This window comes from Anomaloglossus baeobatrachus, chromosome 1 (genome assembly GCF_048569485.1).
Source record: "Anomaloglossus baeobatrachus isolate aAnoBae1 chromosome 1, aAnoBae1.hap1, whole genome shotgun sequence".
NCBI lineage: Eukaryota > Metazoa > Chordata > Amphibia > Anura > Aromobatidae > Anomaloglossus > Anomaloglossus baeobatrachus.
In genome coordinates, this window is record NC_134353.1 from 699,085,881 (window position 1) to 699,107,972 (window position 22,092).

Genomic DNA, 22,092 nt, shown 5'->3' on the forward strand with positions numbered 1-22,092 from the left:
TAAACAAAATTCCCTTCTTCTTTTTCGCTCCTAATTGGGAGACCCAGACAGTGGGACGTCCAAAAGCAGTCCCTGGGTGGGTAAAAAGATACCACATGAACGGGCTGTCATACAGCCTCTTCCTACAGGTGGGCCACCGCCGCCTGGAGGACCTGTCTACCTAGGCTGGCGTCTGCCGAAGCGTAGGTATGCACTTGATAGTGTTTGGTAAACGTGTGCAGACTCGACCAGGTAGCCGCCTGGCACACTTGCTGAGCCGTAGCCTGATGCCTCAACGCCCAGGACGCACCAACGGCTCTGGTAGAATGGGCCTTCAGTCCAGATGGAATCTGAAGCCCAGCAGAACGGTATGTGTGAAGAATTGGTTCCTTGATCCACCGCGCCAGGGTGGATTTGGAAGCTTGCGATCCCTTATGCTGACCAGCGACTAGGACAAAGAGCGCATCCGAACGGCGTAGAGGCGCCGTGCGAGAAATGTAAATCCTGAGTGCTCTCACCAGGTCCAACAGATGTAAACCCTTTTCAAATTGGTGAACTGGATGCGGACACAAAGATGGCAAAGTGATATCCTGATTGAGATGAAAGGAAGAAACCACCTTGGGAGAAAACTCTGGAATTGGACGCAGTACTACCTTGTCTTGGTGAAATACCAGGAAGGGAGATTTGCAAGATAACGCCGCCAGCTCGGACACTCTTCGAAGAGACGTGACCGCTACAAGAAAAACTACCTTTTGTGAAAGCCGAGAAAGGGGAACCTCTTTCAAAGGCTCGAAAGGCGGCTTTTGAAGAGCAAGGAGAACCTTGTTCAGATCCCAGGGTTCCAATGGCCGTCTGTAAGGAGGAACGATATGACAAACTCCTTGGAGAAACGTGCGTACTTTAGAAAGCTGTGCCAAGCGCTTCTGAAAGAATACGGATAACGCGGAGACTTGACCCTTAAGCGAGCTAAGGGACAAACCTTTTTCCAACCCAGACTGCAGGAAGGAAAGAAAAACTGGCAATGCAAATGGCCAGGGAGAAAACCCTTGAGCCAAGCACCACGCTAAGAATATCTTCCACGTCCTGTGATAGATCTTAGCTGAGGATGGTTTTCTAGCCTGTCTCATTGTGGCAACAACTCCCTGAGATAAACCTGAGGCCGCTAGGATCCAGGACTCAATGGCCACACAGTCAGGTTCAGGGCCGCAGAATTCAGATGGAAAAACGGCCCTTGAGACAGCAGATCTGGACGGTCTGGTAGTGCCCACGGTTGGCCTACCGTGAGATGCCACAGATCCGGGTACCACGACCTTCTTGGCCAATTTGGAGCGACGAGTATGGCTCGCTGGCAGTCGGACTTGATTTTCCGGAGAACTCTGGGTAACAATGCTAGAGGTGGGAACACATAGGGGAGTCGGAATTGCGACCAATCCTGAACCAACGCGTCTGCCGCCAGCGCTCGGTGATCGTGAGACCGTGCCATGAAAACTGGGACCTTGTTGTTGTGCCGTGACGCCATCAGATCGACGTCCGGCGACCCCCAGCGGCAACAGATCTGTTGAAACACGTCCGGGTGAAGGGACCATTCTCCTGCGTCCATGCCCTGGCGACTGAGAAAGTCTGCTTCCCAGTTTTCCACGCCTGGGATGTGAACTGCAGATATGGTGGACGCTCTGCTTTCCACCCACGTCAAAACCCGCTGGACTTCTTGAAAAGCTTGGCGACTGCGTGTTCCCCCTTGGTGGTTGATGTACGCCACCGCCGTGGAATTGTCCGACTGAATCCGAATCTGCTTGCCTTCCAGCCATTGTTGGAAGGCACGCAGGGCAAGATAGATTGCTCTGATTTCCAGAACATTGATCTGCAAGGTGGACTCTTCCTGAGTCCACGTCCCCTGAGCCCTGTGGTGGAGAAACACCGCTCCCCACCCTGATAGGCTCGCATCTGTCGTGACCACTGCCCAGGACGGGGGAAGGAACGACTTTCCCTGTGACAATGAGTTGGGGAGAAGCCACCAACGTAGAGAGTCCTTGGCAGTCTGAGAGAGGGAGACAGTCCTGTCGAGGGACGTCGAATTCCCATCCCATTGGCGCAGAATGTCCCATTGGAGAGGGCGCAGATGAAACTGCGCGAACGGGACTGCCTCCATTGCTGCTACCATCTTTCCTAGGAAATGCATGAGGCGCCTCAGTGAATGCGACTGGCTCTGAAGAAGAGATTGCACTCCAGTCCGTAGCGAGCACTGCTTGTCCAGTGGAAGCCTCACTATCGCTGATAGAGTATGAAACTCCATGCCAAGATAAGTCAGAGATTGGGTCGGGGTTAGATGAGACTTTGGAAAGTTGATAATCCACCCGAAAGTCTGGAGAGTGTCTAGCGCCACCTTCAGACTGTGTTGGCATGCTTCTTGAGAGGATGCCTTTATAAGCAGGTCGTCTAGGTACGGGATGACCGAGTGACCCTGCGAGTGCAGAACAGCTACTACTGCTGCCATGACTTTGGTGAAGACCCGGGGGGCTGTTGCCAGACCGAAGGGTAACGCTACGAACTGTAGGTGCTCGTCGTGTATGACGAAGCGTAGGAAACGCTGATGCTCTGGTGCAATCGGCACGTGGAGATACGCATCTTTGATGTCTATTGATGCTAGAAAATCTCCCTGAGACATTGAGGCTATGACGGAGCGTAGGGATTCCATCCGGAACCTCCTGACTTTTACGTGTCTGTTGAGCAACTTCAGATCCAGGACGGGACGATACGATCCGTCCTTTTTTGGGACCACAAACAGATTGGAGTAAAAACCGTGACCCTGTTCCTGAAGAGGGACGGAGGTCACCACTCCTTCCGCCTTTAGAGCGGCCACCGCCTGCAACAGAGCATCGGCTCGGTCTGGTGGTGGAGAAGTTCTGAAGAAACGAGTTGGCGGACGAGAACCGAACTCTATCCTGTACCCGTGAGATAGAATATCTCTCACCCAACGGTCTTTGACATTTGCTAGCCAAATGTCGCCAAAGTGGGACAGCCTCCCACCGACCGCGGGTGTGGGCATCGGAGACCGCAAGTCAGGAGGACGTCGTTTTGGCAACGGTTCCTCCGGCTGGTCTTTTTGGGCGTGACTGAGACCTCCAAGAATTTGAACGTCTCTGGTCCTTTTGAGTCTTTTTTGACGAGGCGAATTGGGACCTGCCCTGTCCTCGAAAGGACCGATAACCAGACTGACCCCTCCTCTGTTGGGGCTTGTTTTGTCTGTGTTGCGGTAAGGAAGAGTCCTTACCCTTGGAGTGTTTGATGATTTCATCCAAACGCTCTCCAAACAATCGGTCACGAGAAAAAGGCAAATTGGTTAAGCACTTCTTGGAATGAGAATCTGCTTTCCAATGTCTCAACCACAGAGCCCTACGCAAAACAACTGAGTTGGCTGACGCCACTGCCGTGCGGCTTGTAGCGTCAAGAACAGCATTAATCGCGTACGACGCGAATGCCGCCATTTGCGAGGTCAATGGTGCTACCTGCGGGGCAAATGCACGTGTGACTGAGTCGACTCGCGCAAGCCCGGCCGTGATAGCTTGGAGTGCCCATACGGCCGCAAAAGAAGGCGCTAATGACGCTCCAATCGCTTCATAGATGGATTTCAGCCAGAGCTCCATCTGCCTGTCAGTGGCATCTTTAAGTGCCGCTCCATCTTCAACAGCAACCAAGGATCTGGCTGCAAGCCTGGAAATTGGAGGATCCACTTTTGGACACTGGGTCCAACCCTTGACCACTTCAGAGGGAAAAGGGTAGCGTGTATCTTTAAGTCGTTTAGGAAAACGCCTTTCAGGATAAGCGTGGGGTTTCTGGATTGCGTCTCTGAAGTCAGCGTGGTCCAGAAAAGTGCTTAATGTACGCTTAGGGTATCTGAAATGGATTCTCTCGTGCTGCGAAGCTGACTCCTCTACAGGAGGAGCTGGTGGGGAAATATTCAACATCTTATTGATGTTAAATATAAGATCATTAACTATGGCGTCACCATCTGGTGTATCTAGATTGAGAGCGGTCCCAGGATCAGAATCCTGATCAGTTAAGTCCGCCTCATCACCCATAGATTCATCCCGCTGGGATCCAGACCATTGAGATGAATGTGAAGGCCCGTCATAACGAGCCCGCTTAGGCTGCCCGGGGCCATCGTCCGAGTCAGAGTCTTCACCCTGAGGTGTAGATGCCCGTCCCTGAGCTAGGAGCTGAGGGGGACCAGGGGGCAATACATGCACAGTGTCCGTGGTCTGAAGTACAGGCCTAGCTCGCAATGTGTCAAGAATTTGTGACATAGTGAGAGACATTCTGTCAGCAAAAGCTGCAAACTCAGTCCCTGTCACCTGGACAGCATTCACAGGTGGTACACCCTGGGACACGTCCAGCAGAGGTCCCGACTGTGCAAGCGCCGCAGGGGCCGAGCACTGCACACAATGGGGGTCCGTGGAGCCTGCCGGTAGAAAAGTCCCACATGCGGTGCAGGAAGCATACAATGTCTGTGCCTTGGCACCCTTGCGTTTTACGGGCGACATGCTGCTGGCTCTCTGTATGTGAGAGAGTCTATAGCCAAAGGGCGACCAGCGCTATGCAATACCAAGTATTTGTAGCCACAAAATACTAAGGATACTACGAGCACAAGAGGGGGTGAGCCCACTGGGCTGCTTACCGCCCGCTGAACAGCGGGTAAGAGGCTGCAGAATGCCTTGTCTGGGTCTCCCCGGCTCCCCTCTGCAGCTCAGCGTGTCAGCAAGAATGGCTGCAGGCTTCTGTGGAGAGGGGCGGTCCGTGGGAGTTCCCAAACAAAAGTGCGGGAAACAGTGTCCCCTCTGTGCTGACTGTGAGGGCTGGAGTATGTAAAAACGACTCCAGCCCTCAGCGCTGATGCACTGGCCAGCGTCCCGCCCCTCTCCTGACTGGCAGGTCTGTGGGCGGGAACGAACGAACGCAGGCCGCAAAAGCCGGGGACTCGAGTTATCAGCGCGGCCGCCGTAAAAGCGCGGGCCGCGCTGAAGTCCCCGGCGCACCGCAAGTGCCAGCCGCGCCGCTGTTCAAGCGGCCGGCGCGACCGAGTTCTAGCGTGGGCAGCGTCCCGCCCCTCTCCTGACTGGCAGGTCTGGGGGCGGGAACGAAAGGAAGCAGGCCGCAAAAGCCGGGGACTGTAGTTATCAGCGCGGCCGCCGTAAAAGCGCAGGCCGCGCTGAAGTCCCCGGCGCACTACAAGTGCCAGCCGCGCCGCAGTCCCAGCGGCCGGCGCGGACTATTTCCATAAATGTGCCTGCTTCAGCAAAGCTGAATGAGGCCATGGCACAGGCGCCGCAGCGCTGATGTCCCCCGGCGCACTACAACACCCAGCATGCTGCGGTGTGAGCGCCAGATACACGGGGACACAGAGTACCTTGAGGAAGCAGGGCCATGTCCCTGATGTACTCCGCTCCATCCAGCATCTTCTCCAGGGGCTGTAGATGGAGCACGGTCTCTGTGCCTGGAGACCGGTAAATCCCACTTCACCCAGAGCCCTGTAAAAAGGGATGGGGAAGGAATCAGCATGTGGGCTCCTGCCGCCGTACCCGCAATGGGTACCTCAACCTTACAAACACCTCCGACATAAGTGGGGTGAGAAGGGAGCATGCTGGGAGTCTGTATAGACCCTCTTTTCTTCCATCCGACATAGTCAGCAGCTGCTGCTGACTAAGAACAATGGAGCTATGCGTGCGTGTCTGACCTCCTTGCGCACAAAGCTAAAACTGAGGAATCTGTACTCCTACGGGAGGGTGTATAGCCAGAAGGGGAGGGGCCTTACACTTTTAAGTGTAGTTCTTTGTGCGGCCTCCAGAGGCAGTAGCTATACACCCACTGTCTGGGTCTCCCAATTAGGAGCGAAAAAGAAATAAAAAAGTTACGGTTCTCGGAAGAGAGGGGGAAAAAAAACGGAAAAACGCAAAATGCCTGGGGGCTGAAGGGGTTAAGCCAGGTTCACATGTTATTTTCTCTGCAAGTTTTTAATTTAAATCCCTGAAAAATGAAGCGTACAATGCTGGAAAGTAGGCCGGACTTATTCCAATATTTCATATTTTCAATACCATTCATATAAATAAAGTCAGGGCTTGTCTGTATTATGTTTTTTTGACTATTCAGATTGAAGCTCCTTAAAAACTCATGAGCGGGTAAAGAAATGCAATGTGAGCACTGCCGTACAGACCATCATAATGGAAAAAATAACCTAGAAAAACTTTAAAATTAAATTTATTTGCAGCTTGATGTATGAATTAAAATAAATAAATGACACAAAACGCCGCATGTTAGGCTACAAACAACGAGTGGCATTCTTGTCAGCCTGAAAGTTCATAGGGTATGCAAAGGTGTCATGATCTGCCGCCGTCACAGAATAATGGAAAGGGATGTGATTTAAGTACATTTACGGACACCGCCGGCAGATCACATATAATACATTTAAAAGTACAAGGTAGATCCACTAGACCAGGGACCTAGTTAGTGAAAATTATAATAGAAATGTGTATAAAAGCTTCTTATTGCACTTGTGTTAGCCTTATGGTGGCTGAAAGTATATGTACTTTACTTCATACTATACGTTATTGGTCAGTTCTAGAAATACACATCTTGCCCATTACATACAATTTGGTTGACAGTTCTCAATTGGAAAAAATGACCCACCACCATTCACTGGACAACTGTAGCTCGGATATCTTATGGCCTCCTTGTCTGGAGCGTTGTAGACTTATCCAGGGGATACACATCGTTCGGAGTGTACAACTGCATACAGATCTGCTCAGAACAACTATAAATTTAGCATAAAAACCTGAGACCACCAAGTGCAATGCCAAGAATTGGGCAGAGTGGTGAGAAAGGATGATATCTCAGTATCTGCCAGTCTGATGGAGGAACCTGGGTTTAGTGAATGTATGGTTTTATTATAAAAGCGAGAACATTAGAAACTGGCTACCAAGTCTGGTGTGGAAGAACAAGTGTGGCCAGCAGAGCCCTGACCAGTACATTGCTGTAGACATCTGGGATGAAAGTAAGCCTTATTGCCCAACCTCACTAATGCTCTTATGGCTGAGAGGACACAAATGCTCACATCCAGGTATGAAAGCCCAGTGGAAAGCATTCCCAGAAAGCAATTATAGCAGCAAAAAGACGATTACATGTTAAAAGATGATCATTTTCCATTGACCATGTAGTATACATGTAAACACATATATACTTCCTGATTTTAAGGAGGCCAATATCATGAATACCATATTCAATGCGTAGCCTAATACACTAGAATTAACTCCCTCTGACAGCGGGTAGATCGACAGCATCCTCTTTAGATAGGTCACCCATCATCCATTGTTTTTTACTGCAAACTCTATACAAATGTCTCTGTAGTGCATACGCTGCAGAAGTACTTCTGCACGGGAGGAAGTATCAGCTTCTTGTCCCCTTCCATTCTGTGGTCAGCTGTCCACATAGATAAAAAGGATATCCTCATCTGTACCATAACTGCTACGGGCTTCTTCAAAGTTGGTGATGCTTGTCCGACACAACCCTAAGATTAAAGATACTTTTAGATATAGTGTAAGATTAAACAGGCAAAAAAGGTGTCCACTTAGAGGGAACAAGTCTGCAGTTTTATGCTTCTCTAACAGGCTGCACGTATGCCGTGCACCAAGCTCTCTCATTACAGTGGGCTATGGTTTACTCTGACATCCTATGGCATGTAGGAAAAAAAAAGGTTGAGAAAGAGCCAGTCATGGGATGACGTGTCCAAGCCCATCCACCACCTCTAAATTTTCTTAGCCAGCATGGCTCGATTGACAAGCTGTTCAATCCACCAGTTAGGCTGGAATTCCATATGTGTGAGTCTCGCATCAGTATCACCTGGCATGGCCTGATGCTCTCCGGAGACTAGCGTCTCAGCTACATGGAAATACAGTACATGCAGCTTACCCGCTCCTGTCAGGTGAGTGTGCGGCCATGCCGGGTGATACTGGTGCAAGACTTACGCAAGTGGAACTCCGGCCTTAGGCAAAACCTAGAGAACACTTCTCACCATCCCTGGCACTTTCTGAAACTATATTGCGTTTCAGAGTAAAACTTAGTTCACTACAACGCGGTAGCTTGCCAGCACTTACTGTTACCCATGGTTAGGCCTGCATGAAACTGCTAACAGGTTCCCCTTAAGGTATAGGTACTCACTGTCTGCATATCCAGGATTATTGTAGAAAAGACTTCCAGAGGATCTGTTGTAGCCACAAAGTACAATAAAATGGCCCTGATATTCGCTGCTTTTGCAGAAGCACTTTTGACCAATAGGAAGAAAACAGCAGTACTTAACGCGGCTAGGACAGAGGTCACACAGGAGCAGAACAGCATTTACCAGTACGATGGCCACATGTCCCTGGGAAAGGTGATCTTGTAGCTCTTGTATTGTTACACTTCTAGAAACAGAGGACACAGATCAGAACTAATTCTTCAGTATGGCAAAGAGATTGAACAAACTACCCAGGGTATATGTAATAACTGCACTCTTCTCACTAATGTGCACCATGGTCTGCCTGACACAACCTGGATGGATGAATAAGTATATACAGATAAGGCTGCTTTCACACATCCGGTTTTTGCTAAGCGGCACAATACGGCGCTTTGCAGAAAAAACGCAACAGTTTTTTTTTTGGCCGCCGGTTGCGTTTTTTCTGCAGAGACTTGCATTAGCGTCGTGTTGTGCCGCATGGCCTTGCGTTGCATCCGGTTTTTGCCGGATGCGGCATATTTAGCCCATGTGGTGGCCGGATGGAACGTTGATGAACCTGGCACGGTTTTTTTGTGCGGCGAAAAAACCGCATCGCGCCGGATCCGATGCGGTGCAATTTACAATGCAAGCCTATGGACGCCAGATGCGGCGTCCTGCGGCAAAAAACGCATCCGGCCACCGGATGCGGTTTCTTGAACTGCGCATGCTCAGTATCAAGTTGCATTCGTCAAAAAACGGACGGGCCGCATGGAAAAACTTGTGCAATGGATCTGTTTTTTTCGCCGCATCCGTTGCATAGGTTTTTGAGCCGGATTGTGCCTGATGCAAAAAAACTGATGTGTGAAAGCAGCCTAACTAATCATCTTCACACACTACAGAAACAATCAATCATGTCCTATGCAAAGACAGGGGGCGGGGAGCTGCCTAGATGGCAGGGCAACATATTCACTTACCCACTAGGTAAAATGCTGACCTGAGCGCTATTTACTAGATTTTTAAAAAAAGTATGATAAGTTATGTATTCACATGTGCTGAATTGGCTGCGCCTCCAGCTACCGAATATGAAAAATTGTACACGTTTCTAAGGGTGAAATTATTTCACCTGTAAAAGTAGTATGGCTAAAAACAGACTGCACCAATTTGTGATGAAATGCAGACGGTTTTGCCTCAATTAGCAGTGTAGAAAAAAAAAAAAAAAGTTATTTGGCATCTGAAGGCATTCTACATTCCAAACCTGATGGAAATCCACACCACAAACTATTCTGTATAATTAAAATAAGCAGAAAATGTGAATAATAAAAACACTGTGCAATAACCTTACTGTCCCTGAACCGGCTGCTCCATAGATTGGCGGATAAAGTCATATTTTGGAGTGGGAACACCTTATAGGTGAAAAATACATGCTTACTTTAATCATCTTAAATGAGTAAAATTGCAAAATTCTTGGAAAAATCAACTTTGCAATTTAATTAGTATTAAAAAACGTCTATATTCTCAAGAAAGGAGGCATTTTTAATTTGTTTACTGCTCGTTGCCTAGATTACTTGCCACCGCTGCAATCTATCAGTGGTGGCCAGCTTACTAGGCAAGGAGTGCAGCGCTGACGAACTTTTGGTTCTACAGTTTGTAATTGATGCTCTGAAGCCCGCTGGCTGTGATGCTGCAGAGGCAAAGCATTCTCTGCTTGCAGCATCGGGGAGCACACAGATTGGACCAGGGGCACAACCATGCTGCTGACCTATCAATCATTCAATAGCGCGCTGCCTCTAGGCAAGCAGGAAGGAAAAAAGTGAGAATCTAGCCCTTTAAAGCGTACCTATCCTTTAAAAAAAAAAAAAAAAAAAAAAAAAAAGAATGATCGTCCCGCTCTCATACCAGAACTCTCCCCGTTCTCATACTCTGAAATGTGCCTTTATCCTCTTTTAGAGTGGACGGTTCTTCTTCTTTCTCAATTCTGCAACGTCATTTCCCTAACTTTCCAGCTTGCAATACCCCTGCCATTGTACAATGACTTGTCTGCTCTAAACTGAAAGCCCAATTCTGTTATATCTGTACGCAGGAGCACAGAAACACAAACATGTCCCCTACTTCCTGCACTCTTCCAGTGTCTCTGCTGCTAATGGCATATTATATGTGACAAAAGGCAAAATGGGCAGAAAATTAGACGAGAGGACATCTAGTTGCTCCACATTGATTTTTTGGGAATTAGACAACTGATTTTAAATAAACCAATTAGTAGATTCCCTATCTATCATATCATGCTGTTGTAAAGTACAGCGACCTTTTGACACCCGTTTCACACATTCGGCATTTAGCCGGATCCGGCACACTTCAGCACAGTGTAATACAGTACAATGGCATCGCGGCAAGCTCCGGTCACATGCTCCAGTCACATGATAGCATGTGACCGGAGGTTGCCGCGATGCCATTGTACTGTATTACACTGTACTGGAGCGTGCCGGATCCGGCAAAATGCCGGATGTGTGAAACGGGCCTAAGATACATATAGCTTATTTTTTTTATACATACAAGATACCCCCAACCTAATATATTTAAGGACTCTGAGGCAAATTCAAGTTTTCAATTTAAGTCAAAGGTTTGTACATGTAAAATTTCTAAAATATTTGCATGTCATCCCCAACAAGAAAAAAAAAATCATGTACCTTTTTTCCACATTAACACCGTGAGCTTTGGCTTGGGCAAATAATTGGTTTACCCTGTTTTCCTCTGCATCAAAATGTTTCCTGTAAAAAGACTATGGGAAAGCCATTATCTATTACAATGCATCCAACCTTTACTTTATGATGGACTGACTTATACGTCATCTTTATAGTAAAATACAAATTATTTTATATATTTACAAATATAATAGAGTGAACACCTTAACAATCGGTGAACATGTAAATGAGGTTATAATACTTAAGCATAAAGGTCATACTTGGTTCTTGTATCCTTTGTCTACACCCAAGGTCTGTGTGCAGAACTGGTGCTGGACCCCAAAGTGGTGCATTAGGTAAGCTAGGTCAATTGTCCAAATGCTTTTTGTGAGTTGGAGCTCCTGCATTGCATTCTGGAACTCCTCTTCATTCAGGAGATTAAGGTACCTAGAGGATAGGATTAAACCAAAGGTAAGGAATAGTGAAGGCAGGAGGTCAGATAAAGGTTCATAGCAAACATACCGTATTTTTCGGACTATAAGACGCACTTTTTTCCCCAAATGGTGGGGGAAAGTGGGGGGTGCATCTTATAGTCTGAATGTAGGGCATGTTTTTTTTTTTTTTAAATCAGATACTTTTTTATTAAAACAGAATACATACAACAGAATAACAAATCGGTATCCAAATTAAATTTATCACATCTATTACCCCTTTAACTCCCCCTCCCGCCCCCTCCCCCACCCTGGCAGCAACACTTCTCCCCGATACTACATCCCATTTAGTACACACTTAGGATACCCTTCAACTGTAGTATAGCAACCATCCCGTTGTGCAGGAGGAACAACTAGTAACACAAATAAAACAAAACACACACATCAGAGGTCTCAGACGGCTATCCCGGTCCCAGACCAGTTTATTGGTCCATCACTCGTCTTATTCGCATTGCAGCCAAGGAGACCAGAGCTTCTCAAACATTTTAACATTTCCCCTTCTTTCATACACTCCCCGTTCCAGCTGAAGAATACATTCCACCCTTTTAATGTACTCTCCCCTGGTCGGGGGGGTCTTTTTTAATCCAGGACCTGGCGATTAGCTTTCTTGCCGCATATAGCAGCCTAGCAATGACAATTTTCATAGTATTTTCCACCCCAAGCTCCTCAACATATCCCAATAGGCATAGCACTGGTTCCCTGGGGAGGACACACCCATATGTTCTTCCTATCTTGTGGATAACCTTAGTCCAAAAGGAGACCAGTCTCGGACAAGACCACATCATGTGAAAAATACCTGCGTCAGATCCCTGACACCTTGGACACTCCGAATTCCTTTTCAACCCCATTTTAAACATCAGTAAGGGAGACCTATATACCCGGTGAATCACGTATAGGTGAGATAGTCTGGCCGGTTCGCTCATGGAAAGTTTAGGGACATACTCCAGGATACTCTCCCACACCTCCTCCGTTATCGGCCCAACTTCCTCCTCCCATTTAGATTTAGTTTTAATTGGGTAGTCTAAAAGAAAGGTATGTAGTATATCTTTATACGTGCCAGAAATGATCCCTTTAGTGCTTCCTCCGCCCTTACACACATACTCCAGTACCAGGTCAGTCTGTATGGCCACACTTTGTTTAGCCGCTTGGGCTGCAATCGCATGTTTTAATTGTCTGTAGTGGAGCCAGCCGGACGCCGGTAACTGAAACTCACTCTGTAACTGCGGGAACGATTTCACAATTCCTCCATCCAATATCTGATGCATGTATATCACACCCTTGCGTCTCCACTCCTCAATATTCCCCATTTTCTGAATCTCCGGGAGATTACTGTTATCCCAGATAGGTGTAAACTTAGTTAACCGGGTCGTAGGGCATGGTTGCGGGGAATGAGAATCATCAGGGGCATGAGCAGCGCCTGCCGTGACCACGTGGGCCTGCTCATTTCATATGCACGCCCATCCTCCCGCCCATCTCTCAGCGCTGAAGCCGACGCTGACAGGTGGGCAGTGTGATGAGCGGTGGATGCGCGCATACTAAATAGCCGGCCTGCATGATCACCCCTGGCAACTACAGCCTGGAGTGATCAAGTGCGGATGTATTCACTGCCCCCCGCACATCATTATCAGCGTGGGGCGCAGTGAATCAGTATACTCACCAGCCACGATCCCTGCAGCACCGCGATGTCCTCCTGTCTGCTGACCACGGCTGTGTGTGGAGACTAGCGGTGTTCACAGCGATGACGTCATCGCTGTGCGCACGTGTCCACACACAGCCACGGCCGGAACAGACAAGAGGACGAGCGATGCTGCAGGGAGTGAGTAAGAACGTTTATTTTTTTTTTGTGTGCCACAGGATGCGGCCATATAGCAGGATGGGGGTATATAGCAGGATAGGGGTATATAGCAGGTTGGAAGCACATACCAGGATGGCAGTATATACAAGGATGGGAGTATATAGCAGGATAGGAGCACATACCAGGATGGGGTATATAGCAGGATGGGGGCACATACCAGGATGGGGGTATATAGCAGGATGCGGCCATACACCAAGATGGGGTATATAGCAGGATGCGGCCATACACCAAGATGGGGTATATAGCAGGATGCGGCCATGCACCAAGTTGGGGTATATAGCAGGATGCGGCCATGCACCAAGTTGGGGTATATAGCAGGATGCGGCCATATGCCAGAATGGGGTATATAGCAGGATGCGGGCATATGCCATGATGGGGTATATAGCAGGATGCGGCCATATGCCATAATGGGGTATATAGCAGGATGCTGCCATATGCCAGGATGGGGTATATAGCATGATGCGACCATATGCCAAGATGGGGTATATAGCATGATGCGGCCATATGCCAAGATGGGGTATATAGCATGATGCGGCCATATACCAGGATGGGGGTATATAGCAGGATGCGGCCATATGCCAAGATGGGGTATATACCAGGATGGCAGTATATAGCAGAATGTGGGCTATACCAGGATGAGGGATATATATACACAAGGCAGGAGGATCATTACCAGGATGGGGTACCGTAAGAGAATTTGGGGACATTACCCCCATAACCGGGTCAGCAGCAGATCCTTGCACCATAACAGTGTGTCATGACCACCAGAGTTTTTTGCTTAAAATTTTATTTTCCTTCTCTGAAACCAGGGTGCGTCTTATGGTCCGAAAAATACGGTACACTTGCCACTCAACTGTATCTACCAGTTTTCCAGACATATTTAACATTTCTTTGCTAACCATTTGTTTCTTTCATAGTCTGGCCACTAAATAGAAGAAATAGGAACAGCTATTCAGTAGAAAACTAAAAGTTATGTTAGAAGCCTTTTTGTAGGCACATTGCTGGGACGGCGATCAGAATTCACAGAAACACTCCTCCCTTTGACCACTATATTACACAATACAAACAAAACCTTTTTTTCTTCACTTTTCAAAAAACCCTTTTCCCAGCTGCAGTTTCTTTTTAGAAAACAACGTATGCTTTACTCATCCTCCCAGGGTCCAGTGTTATTTTATGAAGAGCTAACATTACACTGCAACCAACCAGTGAGTTCAGCAGCTCTGCCTAAGCAGACAGCAAGAGCCACTGAGCTGACTGATTGTCTGCAGCGCTGTTGATGTGAGATTACAGACGTAGAAGCCGTGGCGAAAACAGCGCTAGACCCGGAGAAAGTAATTAAAGGGAGCCAATCACCAGGATTTTCCTATATAACCTAAAGCCAGTGCTGTACTGGCACTATCAGGCATACCTATAGATACCTGTAGTGGTCAGCTCGGGTATATAGGTTTTGAAAGCCAAGAAAGTAAAGTTTATAAAATCGACAGCTGCTTGAGTGACTGCAGCTTAGGAGTAGAGTAGATAATACCCGGGGGGGGGGAATTATTAATAATTATCCCCTCCTTGTTTGTATAATACTTATGCTAATTCTATTGATGTAACTTTTCACTTCCAGGACCTGTGTGAGGTCATACCCATGTGGTCAGAAGGGGCGGGGCCTCAGCCAACAAAGCTCATACCACGAAGCAACATTTTCCTATTGGCTGACGCGGACTGTGTATACAGTTATGGCCAAAAGTTTTGTGACTGACAAATTTTGTTTTCCAAAATTTTATTGTTATTCAAAGGTTTTAGACCTTTTAGTGAGATGTTTCTATTGTTACAGAAGAACATTTACAAGTATTTCATACGTTTTTTATCCCCCTTACGACATCCGCCGTACATGTACTATGCAAGTAGGAATATAGCCAATACACACACAGTCATGATAAAACCAGGTTTTATTAATGAATTATTAAAAACATAATAATAAAAGTGCAAAAAGCACAAAGACAGCAGGACAGAGGACAAGAAAGTACATAATCATAGACATGTATAAATAGTTCCAAAAATGAGACCACACCTCCCTGACGAAGGCCACGTGCCGAAACACGTGTTGGTTTGGCGTCAGCACGGCAGCAGGACATGACTGCAGGTAACCCCGTTCATTACTCCTCTTTGCCATCTGACTGTATGCCCGGGTATTAAACCCAGCTTTCATTTATTATCATATCCATTGTGTGTTTGCGCTTGGATATGTATATCTATAATGGCCCTTGTATCATATAACCATCTTGCAGCCCTTATTATGTACCCTGTATGTGTACAGTAATAGTACCTCCACTTGGATTCACTATTTATATACCTTGTGATAACGCGGTTACTCATATTTCTTTGCACTATAGTTCTGCACTTTATCTATTGTGTAATTTTAATATTATTTATTATTATTACTCTTGTGCAAATTTGTGCTGCATACATTGATCCCCTTACTATTGGGCATAGATATATACACTTTAATCTTGAGCTTTTATGATTATTCTCATTTTTGGAACTATTTATACATGGCTATGATTATGCACTTTCTTGTCCTCTGTCCTGCTGTCTTTGTGCTTTTTGCACTTTTATTATTGTGTTAATTCATTAATAAAACCTGGTTTTATCATGACTATGTGTGTATTGGCTATATTCTTATAGGTTTGGTTCATTCTATAGCCTATCCATTTATTCTTTAGGGGTGTGAGGGTGCATTGTCACCTTTTGACATGGTGTTTCCCCTTCTGTATGACATATTTTGGTAACTATGCAAGTAGGAAGCAGCTGTATGGAGCGGCATGACCCATACTAGTCAGGTAATGGCTGTGTATTACAGCCAGGATTTGCCTTTAATTGCCCGCGATTGTTAACATGCTACATTCCCACTGTCAAACTCTAGCAGCGGTATTTAATATGTGGTGGCTTGAGGGAGCGCCATTAAAAGCGCCCATGATGTCATCGCGGGTCGTCGATCAGTTACTATGAGAGCTGGGGGTCTACTAAACACCTCGATGCTTGTCATAGCAGACACCAGGCACTGACGTGATCACAGGGCTCGCTTGTCATGTCACGTGGGTTCCGGGAACGCGGCTTCAGGCATCGCTGGAATCGCAGCTGCACTGGAGCGGAGTATAGGATTTTTTTATTTTTGTGGGGGCGAACAAGAGAAATGGGAAGGGGTTGTCCAAGTAGTGAACATCTCCTTTAATAAAAGTTACACCTCTTGAACGTACAATCAGCATCCATCATACAAACCAGTGTAATATCAGTATCAATATACTAAGTACCCAAAGGCGACTACTTACTGTAAGACCATCCGGGCACATGCCAAACCACAATCCCAGTGGTAAGACTGCTGGATGAGGGGGACTTTTAACTGGACATAATCACCTAAAACAGAAAATTGCACACAAAAAAAATAATTAAAAAACAAACAAAACATCATTTGTCAAGATCAATCAAGCCAAGAAAATGATCTCAAACAATACACCAAGTGAGTGATGGATCTCATGGCTGCTCTTTCATAGCACTGTAGCTGTAAATGTTCACATGAAGTCACATACAGGACGATCTTATTTATTAGCACTCACAATTACAAAGGGAGGGGTCTGCAGATAGCCATACAGTCTGATACTGAGCAGTAAACCGTCCTCACTTCTGATATATTTACCAATGAAGTTTGGTCAGTGTGACAAGGGATTATTATTATTAGTTATTATTATAGCGCCATCTATTCCATGGCGCTTTACATGTGAAAGGGGTAAATAGGGACAAATACAATAATCATAAACAATACAAAGCACAGACAGGTACAGGAGGATAGAGATCCCTGCCCGCGAGGACTCACAGTCTACAAGGGATAGATGAAGATACAGTAGGTGAGGGTAGGGCTGGTCGTGCGGCGCTGTATCAGAGAGAGGGTTACGGAAGGTTGTAGGCTTGTCGGAAGAGGTGGGTCTTCAGGTGCTTTTTGAAGCTTGTCAAGGTAGGCGAGAGTATGATATGTTGTGGCAGAGCATTCCAGAGTATGGGGGAGACACGGGAGAAATCTTGGATGCGGTGGTGGGAAGAGGAGATGAGAGGAGAGTAGAGAAGGAGATCTTGTGAGGATCGAAGGTAGGTACCGGGAGATTAGGTCACAGATGTAGGGAGGAGACAGGTTGTGGATGGCTTTGTAGGTCATGGTTAGGGTTCTGATGGTAACGAGCACCATATTAATCAATGTTGCTGTTGGTTTTACTGACACAAGCAACAATTCAGGCAAGTGTGGTGGGATTTTGAGAAGTACCAAGCACAACCGATATATCAAAGTTTCCAGGGACTTTTCTTAAGAGCTCATGCAGACGGACATATTTTCTGTCCAAGTAATATCTGTCAAAAAAATCGGATGGCATTCAGACCAATGTTATTCGAAGAGGCAGTGCACATGTCTGAATTTTTTCCTGGAACTGAATGATCTGGAGAAAACATATTGCAGCGTGAATGATTTGCCTCCGAGAATCGAATCTCACTTGGCTGTTCAAATCTATGGGTCCTTGAAAAAAACTGGAAGGCGCACTTTGTTGACATCTGAATGTGATCCGATGTTCATGGACTGAGAATGGAAAAAATGTAGAAAGTAGTTTGTTTTTTTTTATATTCTCCAAATCCGAACAAAACAGAACTCGCTCTATAAGGCCTCTTTCACACGTCCATGCACAACACACACGTTTTGCACGCTCCATGGTGTAGGTGTGTATGTGTGTGTTCAGTGTGTGCTGTGCGTGTGCTATCCATGTGACATCCGCACAGCACACGGACAGCATGAACTTGTAAACTTAGGCTGCTTTCACACATCCAGTTTGAGCGGTGCGGCTCAATCCGGCTGTGCAACCTATGCAACGGATGGGGTGAAAACACCGCAACCTTTGCAAAAGTTTTTTAAATGTGGCCCGTCCGTTTATTGCCGCTTGCGGCATGCTCCTGAGCATGCGCAGTGGCAAAAAACGCATGCGGCGGCTGGATGCGGTTTTTGCCGCATCGCGCCGCATCCGGCATCCATAGGGACGCATTTGAAAATGCGGCGCGATGCCTTTTTTTTTTTGCCGCACAAAAAAACGTGCCAGGCAACGTTCCATCCGGCCGCCGCATCGGCTAAATCTGCCGTATGCGGCAAAAGCCGGACGGAACGCAAGCCCATGTGGCACAATGCGGCACTAATTAAAGTCTATGCAGGAAAAACGCAACCGGCAGCAAAAAAAAACCGGTTGCGATTTTCCTGCAAAGTGCCGGATTGTGCCGCATTGCAAAAACCGGATGTGTGAAAGCAGCCTTACCTGTCCATGGTGCTGCTGTGTCCGGCGCTGCTGCTGCTTCCAGTACGAGGTGCAGTGAATATGCAATGAGCCAAAGTCAGCAGCACTGGAGACAGGTGAGAATAGAAAAGCATATTTCACAGACAACTGTTTTCTCCGGTACATGTCACAGTGATGTCCCATGGAGCACATCAGTGTGCGGGCCGTGTGAAATCGGTGCTACCGGAGAAAACGGACATGTTTACATGTGGAGCACACGGACAGATGTATGCGCCACACGGACACACAATCCATGGGAAAACACACACGTATGCGCAGACCCATTGATTTTAATGGGTTTATGTGTCCATGTCTCGGGTACGTGTGAAAAGAAACGTCACACGTACCGGAAACACGGATGTGTGAAGGAGGCCTCAGACTGTGAATAGCATAACAAGACTGTATTCCACAGGATGCAGAAATTACGGTCGTCTGCACAAGTCCAAAGAGAAAGTGATAAGAGATAATTCAGCTGACATACGTCACCACCACTGAACAGGGGAGTTGGATGGGTGATAACTTTCAGAGTAAATCATATCTCAACTTGTCCACTAATTGGGTATATCATTACCCAAAGGAATGCCAGGCACAACCTACATCAGTCAGTAGTGCATGACCTAACTTCCAAAAGTATATCCAAAATGCCAAGGACGACACTGTTCACGGCTCTGGGAAAACCAGCATCAAGGACCAGAATATAAAGGTGAAATGCAATCAATGGAGGACGGGGGGCAGCATGCATTGAGGCACTCGGTGGAGGACGGGGGGCAGCATACATTGGGGCACTCGGTGGAGGACGGGGGCAGCATACATTGGGGCACTCGGTGGAGGACGGGGGCAGCATACATTGGGGCACTCGGTGGAGGACGGGGGCAGCATACATTGGGGCACTCGGTGGAGGACGGGGGCAGCATACATTGGGGCACTCGGTGGAGGACGGGGGCAGCATACATTGGGGCACTCGGTGGAGGACGGGGGCAGCATACATTGGGGCACTCGGTGGAGGACGGGGGCAGCATACATTGGGGCACTCGGTGGAGGACGGGGGCAGCATACATTGGGGCACTCGGTGGAGGACGGGGGCAGCATACATTGGGGCACTCAGTGGAGGACGGGGGCAGCATACATTGGGGCACTCAGTGGAGGACGGGGGCAGCATACATTGGGGCACTCGGTGGAGGACGGGGGCAGCATACATTGGGGCACTCGGTGGAGGACGGGGGCAGCATACATTGGGGCACTCGGTGGAGGACGGGGGCAGCATACATTGGGGCACTCGGTGGAGGACGGGGGCAGCATACATTGGGGCACTCAGTGGAGGACGGGGGCAGCATACATTGGGGCACTCAGTGGAGGACGGGGGCAGCATACATTGGGGCACTCAGTGGAGGACGGGGGCAGCATACATTGGGGCACTCAGTGGAGGACGGGGGCAGCATACATTGGGGCACTCAGTGGAGGACGGGGGCAGCATACATTGGGGCACTCAGTGGAGGACGGGGGCAGCATACATTGGGGCACTCAGTGGAGGACGGGGGCAGCATACATTGGGGCACTCAGTGGAGGACGGGGGCAGCATACATTGGGGCACTCAGTGGAGGACGGGGGCAGCATACATTGGGGCACTCAGTGGAGGACGGGGGCAGCATACATTGGGGCACTCAGTGGAGGACGGGGGCAGCATACATTGGGGCACTCAGTGGAGGACGGGGGCAGCATACATTGGGGCACTCAGTGGAGGACGGGGGCAGCATACATTGGGGCACTCAGTGGAGGACGGGGGCAGCATACATTGGGGCACTCAGTGGAGGACGGGGGCAGCATACATTGGGGCACTCAGTGGAGGACGGGGGCAGCATACATTGGGGCACTCAGTGGAGGACGGGGGCAGCATACATTGGGGCACTCAGTGGAGGACGGGGGCAGCATACATTGGGGCACTCAGTGGAGGACGGGGGCAGCATACATTGGGGCACTCAGTGGAGGACGGGGGCAGCATACATTGGGGCACTCAGTGGAGGACGGGGGCAGCATACATTGGGGCACTCAGTGGAGGACGGGGGCAGCATACATTGGGGCACTCAGTGGAGGACGGGGGCAGCATACATTGGGGCACTCAGTGGAGGACGGGGGCAGCATACATTGGGGCACTCAGTGGAGGACGGGGGCAGCATACATTGGGGCACTCAGTGGAGGACGGGGGCAGCATACATTGGGGCACTCAGTGGAGGACGGGGGCAGCATACATTGGGGCACTCAGTGGAGGACGGGGGCAGCATACATTGGGGCACTCAGTGGAGGACGGGGGCAGCATACATTGGGGCACTCAGTGGAGGACGGGGGCAGCATACATTGGGGCACTCAGTGGAGGACGGGGGCAGCATACATTGGGGCACTCAGTGGAGGACGGGGGCAGCATACATTGGGGCACTCAGTGGAGGACGGGGGCAGCATACATTGGGGCACTCAGTGGAGGACGGGGGCAGCATGCATTGGGGCACTCAGTGGAGGACGGGGGCAGCATGCATCGGGGCACTCAGTGGAGGACGGGGGCAGCATGCATCGGGGCACTCAGTGGAGGACGGGGGCAGCATGCATCGGGGCACTCAGTGGAGGACGGGGGCAGCATGCATCGGGGCACTCAGTGGAGGACGGGGGCAGCATGCATCGGGGCACTCAGTGGAGGACGGGGGCAGCATGCATCGGGGCACTCAGTGGAGGACGGGGGCAGCATGCATCGGGGCACTCAGTGGAGGACGGGGGCAGCATGCATCGGGGCACTCAGTGGAGGACGGGGGCAGCATGCATTGGGGCACTCAGTGGAGGACGGGGGCAGCATGCATTGGGGCACTCAGTGGAGGACGGGGGCAGCATACATTGGGGCACTCAGTGGAGGACGGGGGCAGCATGCATTGGGGCACTCAGTGGAGGACGGGGGCAGCATACATTGGGGCACTCAGTGGAGGACGGGGGCAGCATACATTGGGGCACTCAGTGGAGGACGGGGGCAGCATACATTGGGGCAGTGAGTACTGGTTGGTCTCCTACTATATAAGTACATTCACTATAGATCTATGGAAACATAACAGCCGGGAACCATTACTGACGGTTGTCTGGGTGCCTCGTATCCGGGGACTGCAGCGCGGCCCTGTCGGCGTCTACATCATTGGTTCCGGGGCTCTTCATGACGATATTAGGAGGATGCGGCTCCCTCATACCGACCTCACAGCCGCCGACCTCTCCAGTATCCGGGGCGGAGCTGCACAGCACAGAGCGAGAGCCGTGCCCGGGAGGACCACGCCCACTGAGATGACGTAACGACAGGGGGCGTGGCTAGGCACCCTGTAGGTGTAGGTGTGGAGACCCTGCAGCTCAGTCCTCCTGGAAGCGAAGGCGCAGGACTGCTTTGGGCAATAGAGCGGGAAAAGGAACCTCTACACTATGAGCTTTTCCTCCTTTATAAGAAAAAAACCTTTTCAGACGGACCCAATAATGCTGAATG

The 22,092-nt window shown here is 49.0% G+C and overlaps 1 protein-coding gene across 3 annotated transcripts; it reads right to left on the minus strand.

Annotated features, from left to right (window-relative positions):
• Positions 1 to 6,215: 6,215 nt before the first annotated feature.
• Positions 6,216 to 21,836, minus strand: GUCD1 (guanylyl cyclase domain containing 1). Of its 3 annotated transcripts, none has more exons than XM_075320836.1 (6): positions 21,698 to 21,836; positions 16,563 to 16,647; positions 11,181 to 11,346; positions 10,906 to 10,997; positions 8,369 to 8,429; positions 6,216 to 7,537 (listed from the first exon to the last, which is right to left on the minus strand). In XM_075320836.1, exons 1-6 carry the CDS (start codon positions 21,804 to 21,806, stop codon positions 7,358 to 7,360), a joined length of 693 nt encoding a protein of 230 aa, XP_075176951.1. In that variant the 5' UTR covers positions 21,807 to 21,836; the 3' UTR covers positions 6,216 to 7,357. The 3 variants fall into 3 exon arrangements, with proteins under 3 accessions (XP_075176951.1, XP_075176944.1, XP_075176957.1); XM_075320829.1 differs by having other exon boundaries at positions 8,188 to 8,429; XM_075320842.1 differs by lacking the exon at positions 8,369 to 8,429 and having other exon boundaries at positions 7,412 to 7,537.
• Between the last annotated feature and the right edge of the window lie 256 nt (positions 21,837 to 22,092).